The sequence below is a fragment of the Austrofundulus limnaeus genome, unplaced genomic scaffold (assembly GCF_001266775.1).
Source record: "Austrofundulus limnaeus strain Quisiro unplaced genomic scaffold, Austrofundulus_limnaeus-1.0 Scaffold497, whole genome shotgun sequence".
NCBI lineage: Eukaryota > Metazoa > Chordata > Actinopteri > Cyprinodontiformes > Rivulidae > Austrofundulus > Austrofundulus limnaeus.
This window is the reverse complement of record NW_013952899.1, coordinates 326959-333903: the sequence shown is the minus strand read 5'-3', so window position 1 is coordinate 333903 and position 6945 is coordinate 326959. Positions and strand designations below refer to the sequence as shown.

The window sequence follows — 6945 nt, the reverse complement described above, 5'->3', positions numbered from 1 at the left end:
TTACAGACATTCTGTTCACGTGAGCAGCTGTCAGTTGGCACCTGTCATCCTCCAGACGCACGAAGGAGCGTGTCTGAACCAATCACTTTTGTTGGCATTGATCATCTGACTGATTTAAATACATCTTAACATTCATGAGGTACTTTACATTGACTGTTTCTGGTTGAGTGTGGGCGTGTAGAGGGTAGAACCTGAGGTGGGACCTTGTACGCAAACTCTGAGATGAGGCTGTGATCTAAAAAGGAAAGATGCACAGAAACGTGCGTAAGCACAGTTTTATGAATATGAAAATTTTTTTGGCGTACGCCATTTTCGCCTTTTGGCCATATGTTCATTTTTAGTATGGTTTCCATGCAATCCTTTATAAATCTGACCCCTGAACTTTACAGGCRGTCCATTTTTTTTTCTACACAGCAKCAACTTTAAATAAAATCCTTTTCTCTGTTTGAGACAGTGATTGATAACTGGCATAATACTGTTAACAAAAAAATACACATTATAGGACTGTAGCACCAATTTATTTCTATTGTGTTTTTCAGAAAACTTGTTGATTAACAATATAAAGTTATTGCATTTTTTTCTAAATAAACACTACATAAACAGCTGTACATCAAAGCTGTAAATAAAGATTAAACTTAGTTTTTATCGTGGCTCTTGATTAAAAATGTCTTTTCGGAGACCAATTTTCCACATTTTGTTTGAATTAAACAGCGGCCCAAAATGCAAACATAAAAAAAATCAAAACTATTTAATTGTGTTTTTTTAAACATTTTAAAGGCAGATTCTGGACTCTTGTGATATTAAATCTGATTATCTAACCTGTTGGTTTCTTGAACGTCGTCTGGTGGAATAGAGTCTGATAGTTCTGGTTCTTGGTTCTTGGGAAACATGGTCTGTCTTTTCATTGCTATGCTGATGTTTGTCAGATCTACCTGCCATTGAAACCTGAAAATAGAGCTTGCTCTTCCCAGTTKCTATTAAAATGTCTTGATGACATTAAGGATTGTATGGCTGCAAGTTTTTTAAGTTTTAAGGACAGGAAAACTGAAGTTATTTTGTTTATAGTGCTAGCCCTAGTGCTACTGCTGACACCATTCCATTTAATTTTGGCTCTCTTCAGTTGTATTCGAAGCAGTCTGTTGTAAATCTGGGAATGATTTTAGATTCTGATTTGAAGTTTAAGAAGCAGATCAACTGTTTTGCAGAAAAGTTTTTTTCAGCTAAGACAGATAGCCAAGCTCAAACCAATATTGACTAGACCTGACCTGGAGAAAACAGTACATGCTTTTGTTACTAGTCGATTAGATTATTGCAATGCACTTTATGTTGGGATCAGTCAGGTTTCCCTTTCACGTCTTCAGCTTGTTCAGAATGCTGCAGCTCGACTTATAACTCGTAGGTTTGAGCATGTGTCACCGGTCTTGTCTTCCCTTCACTGGCTCCCAGTGCGCTGTAGATAGATTTTAGAATTCTCCTGCTCAGATGACCCTCTTTGCACCCTCTTATCTCACTGGTCTACTTCAGCCATACAGTCCTTCTCAGGCATTAAGATCTTCTGATCAGCGGCTTTTGGTCATTCCTAAAACCAGGCTGAAATTGAGGGGAGATCRAGCTTTTTCAGTCGTGGCTCCCAAGCTTTGGAACAGTCTACCCCCCAATGTCAGACAGGCCTCATCACTTCCTGTTTTTAAATCTCTATTTAAAACACACCTGTTTTCTCAGCTTTTTGATTGATTGTGAGTTATGTATTTGTTGTTGGTGTTTTATCTTTTATATTTTTAAGAATCTCATTTGTTTTTTATATTGATTTTTGCCTTGTGTTCGGCACTTTGGTGACAACTTGTTGTTTTTAAATGTGCTTTATAAATAAACTAGATGATGGTTGGTCAACACTAAAGTGGACTGCTGCCCTCTAACAGCTGCTTGTTGTTTTTCTTTCGGCTGCTCTCTTCAGGGATCGCCACAGAGAGCAAGCTTCAGTGAAAGATTAGGTGATTGTTGGACTCTGGATAGTCTGGCCTTTGCCTTCCTACACAGTTCTGCTCGATTCTAATCTCCCCTCACTGCTTCATCTGGTTTTTCTCCCATTGACATGGATTTCTTTGGTAGAATATCAACTGGGCCAATCAGTGAACAGAAGTTGTGAACAATGAYRTTGATTTTCTGCTCTGTTTTAGTCTGTCTGTAGTTTAGCAATGGCAGTGGAGGAAGTGAATGAAGTCATTCAGTCTGTGTTGACAAGGCTTCCAAATTAAATTTGTGTCTCAAAGCCTGCAGCTCTCATTTACAGCCATCTCATTCAGCTCAGCGCTTCTCTCCTCTCAGTAGAGGATGGTTGTYTACAGCCCACGCTATTTCTGGTCAGCTTCCTAGCTTAGCCTCCTTCACAGTCGAGCTGGTGCACTACATACATCATGGCCAAACATTAGAGATTGGATAAATCTGATCCAATTGTTTTAAATTTCAACAGTGGCCACGCCTCCAGGAAGAAATAATTTCTCAAAAGCAGAGTCCAGACCCTCTGTACGAAGCAAAGAGTAGAACAAGGGGCTGGTTTTTACCAGGCTAACTCTGTATGTTCTTCCTGACACAAACTGGGCTCAAACCACTGAGCTACCACTGCCCCATCTTACTCCAGCTGTTTCATAAACCCCAGGGTCACTCATTTCCACAYCTTTGTTGCTCCGCAGAACTTTTTCAATCCTACCAAATGTTGGCGTTTCTAATGCAGTCTGGAGCTGTTTTGCAAAATATTTCCCTATTTTTGCCCAGATTTCTGCCATGTAATGCAGAATTAGCTGTATAAAGATCTGTGTAAATCTAAAAGTTTAAAATCAAAGCAGCTGGACTTGAAGATGTGCTTTATCATTTTAAGATGCATCACCTGAAACATTATAAATGTTTTAAGAGAACACTTGAGTCTTGATCCTTGAAGCTCATGAATTTGTCAAAATGAAACCATTTCTTTTAAAATGAGACCATTCAGTGAAGGTTTGGGTGAAATGTGTACATTTTGTTTGCTTATTTACAAGTCATAACTCTTTAAAGGTCAAATTAAATTGACTTCTAATGTAGCATAAAACCGACCTTTAGACAAAACAAATTCAAAAAGCTTTTTACATCAGGTAAGATTATAACTTTTACACCGAGTCCACCTTCAACACAGCTGTGATGTCACATTATTTGGCTAATTATTCCATCCCTGCTGTTTAATACAAATAAAATGTATTTACACAACCTAAAGGACCTTAATATCATCAGACTTTCACTTCCTCAAATAGGTGCTTAAAATACAATTTWAAAAAAAGGCTGCTGCTGCATCATCAGTCTACCATTTATATCTCCAAATAACATTTATCTTGGTCTCAATGTGGGGAAAACCCTTGTCCTGTCATTGTTTCAGATCTGCAGAATCCAGCCTTTAAACAAAAAAATAAACTACACTTCAGTGAAAAACYGTGCTGCGACTGCTGTGAGGCCGTTCTCAGTGAGCGATGTCACGTTCTTCCTCGTGTTGCCTTGTCTTTGAAATCCCCGCCTCATTTTCTCGACTTTAACAAGGTCTTTTTACACACGTCAGCAATGTCCGGTAAAACTCTGTATATGTTGTAATATATTTTATACTGTCGATGAAAGGTTACTTTTTTTATTTTCACGTCATGAACTCGTGCTCTGTTTTTAACTGAGKCTGTGAGTCGTCAGTTTATGGCTGTTTGTGGTGATTACAACTGAAACGTACATTTTTGTAAAGCTGTATCATTAAAACATCCTGTTTGTACCTCTGCCTGCTGTGTTTTCTCCTCAGCTGTCCAATAAATCTGAGGTCCACTCAAATTACCTTTCATACAAACAAGGACTTGAAATTCCTTGAAGAAACACACATGATCAGAGTTCAAACTAARATTTTTTTCAGTTTAGTGAGTTGATTAGAAGTGGCGACTGTCTTAAATTGTGTTTTGAATATTATTGTTAATCCATCCATTACTCTATAAAAGTTTGTATAAAATATGTAGTTTGGTAATAAACAAGCAAAACCATGATTGTCTGCTTTTTGTTGGCAGTTGATTAAAACAAAAGTCCAGTTAAAGATGCAGGATCTGACTGCTACATTAGCACCTCTCGTTCATACAGTTTTGTTTTATTGTTTTCATTTTTTAATTTTTTGTTTTTCCACATTAAAAGCTGTGATGGATCCATGTGAACTGGACAGACAGAATTTCATAAACTCAGTGTTGGGCAGCACTAATCTAAAAATTAGTTCCACTAGCCCTAAAACATTAACTCAAATATTTGAGTCCCCTAATTCTATAATGCACTGGAAATATTAGCAAAAGCTAATTCTAAAGCACTAAAATAACCCAGTCAACCCATGAACATTCTTCAACAGACAACATCAGTCACATGTTGCTCTTTTAAGACTCATCATTGACATTCCACAGCTGTATTTGGGTTCATATATTGTCAATATATTGTCACATWGTGGATAAGTGACACATATGAACMCAATGTGTGACARCTTTCACCTTCAGCTGTWAACATTGATCAATAAGATTTATAACCCTCAGTTAGAGCTTCTAAATTTAGCCTATAGATTTAGCAAGTGCTAATCCACTAATAAATTTTAAAGTTTGCAAAAGCCTAATAGGGGAACTAATTTCCTGATTAGTACTTTAGGGGAACTGTGCCCACCACTGCAGCTACTGATGTAGGAGAAGAGGTGTAAAGTAACAAAGTACAAATACGTTTTAACTTTAAGTTTTAGCTTTCAGTAAATTTTGGTTCCCTATCCTTTACTTGAGTTTGACTTTACTTTTTACATCTTCTTTCAATTTAAAAAAGTGAAAACGTTTTAAAATCAAAATTTTATCACAACATTATAAACATTATGACCTTTTAGATGAATGTTTTTTGGGGAGGTCACCTCCCAATAAATGTCATTTTGAACATTGTAATTGCTCATTTTTACTCAATACTTTCGATGCTTAAATATCAAAGTAATTTTCTGATATAAAATTATACTTTAAAGTTTTTACTTAAGTAATGCTCTTAAGATACTTTAACTTTTACCGAAGTGATTGCATGGTAAGATACTTGTACTTTCACACACTTTGAGGTACTTTATACAACATAGCAGCCTATTTAAACAATTTCTATTATCACTTAATACAATCTTAATTGGTTTTTCTAAGTTTAGGTTTTAGTTTCAAAGTGTGTGCTGAAAGTGTTAATAACTAAGAAAATTGTCAACAGTGCAAAAATCTATTTTAGTAAAATTAACCAATTTTCTTTTTCTCTGTAAATATGGACGTTATCGCCACCTAATGGTGTGATGTGGGTAAACTTATATTAATTTAGAGCTCATTGAAACAGACTTAAAAAGAAACACACAAATAGATCTGTAGAAAAACACACTCTAAAGATGGAAACATTAAAAAGATGAGTAAATAAAGCCGTTGTCAGTGTTTTATCTGTTGGAAAAGGAGCAGGAAGAAGTATAAAGTATAAAATATATATAAATACACAGAGCCATGTGGAAATGGCCTTTGAGTTCAGGTTACCTCCACCACATAGAACTGGGTCAGGATTTTGACACGTCWGGACTCGAGGGTCCCATTGTCTCTAAATGCATCCCTGAGCTCCACAGCCTGTCTYAGTGATGGATGGTGACAGCTGGTCAGCCAACCCAGTGGGTCARAACCCTTTTTACCAGCAGCTCACCTTACTGAAGGTTCTACAGCAAAGGCCTCACTGTCTGGATCCTTCAAATGAGCTCAAAAATGGTTCAGATCCCTCTGTGTGTTAGGCCTTAAAGGGTCTCTGCGTGCAGGAATGGGATCTGCTCGGCCCCTTAAAATAGCACATCTGAAGGGGGTGGGGTGGAGAGCTTCTGCCTGGTGAAAAACACAGGTTGTGTTTGTGCCGGCTTGTAGGGATTGCACCATCGACCGACTGTTGCTGCCTCTCAGATGTGGTCTCACCAGAATCGGGCTGGGGTCTCTGAGGGGCCACRCTGACCCAGGAGGAACTTTCTGCTCAGAGGAACCAGTAGCCAGGTTTAACTTGAAACAAGGTGAGCTGACTTTTTGTCTTTTCTATCCTTCTTCATGTTRCTGAAGTTAGTGGCGTCTGACAGCACTGTCTGATCTGAAACTGGGTTCAGATCAGTTCAAGAAAAAACCCTGATCCCAGCTTTGGACCAGTAATGATTCCTCCTTTGTGTTTGTTTCAGCACCAATGGGGGATTTAAAGCAGATGATCGGGGCCATGTCCCAGAAAATATGTCCAAGTTCCCAGGCTTCTTCTGAGGAGGACCTGAAGGCACCTAATGGCGTCCAGGAGAAGATGCATTTGAAGAGGGAGATTTCTCTCCTTAATGGGATCTGCCTCATCGTGGGCAACATGATCGGTTCTGGGATTTTTGTCTCGCCGAAGGGCGTCCTAAAGTACAGCGCCTCTTTTGGGCTGTCTCTGGTGATTTGGGCTCTTGGGGGGATCTTCTCTGTTTTTGGGGCACTTTGCTATGCCGAGCTTGGCACCACTATCCCCAAATCTGGGGCCAGCTACGCCTACATCCTGGAGTCCTTCGGCGGCTTCCTGGCTTTCATCCGTCTGTGGACRTCCATCCTGCTGATMGAACCRGCCAGCCAGGCTGCCATTTCTCTGACCTTCGCCAACTACCTGGTGGAGGCTTTCTTCCCAACGTGCATGCCACCATACGATGGCATTCGTCTCATTGCTGCAGCYTGCCTCTGTAAGAAACCTTTCTGTGTGAAAGAGCTTCATAAGTAGATTCTACTAAAAACCAATTGTTTGGCCATGGTCAAAGCTGGTACTGTCACATATTCTGGTTAATTTACTTGCATGACAACTTTAGATACAACCATTCACACTTGGTGTTAGGATGTGTCTGAGTGATCTGATCTTAGACACACACACACACACACA

At 38.9% G+C, this 6945-nt stretch overlaps 1 protein-coding gene across 1 annotated transcript in view; it reads left to right on the top strand.

Annotated features, from left to right (window-relative positions):
• Positions 1 to 5756: 5756 nt before the first annotated feature.
• LOC106530175 (Y+L amino acid transporter 2) overlaps positions 5757 to 6945 on the top strand; it is a gene marked incomplete in the record, with an annotated part of 18546 nt that continues 17357 nt past the window's right edge. Inside the window, 2 exon segments of the mRNA XM_014025756.1 lie at positions 5757 to 6070; positions 6230 to 6743. Coding sequence (XP_013881210.1) covers positions 6235 to 6743 — 509 coding nt within the window.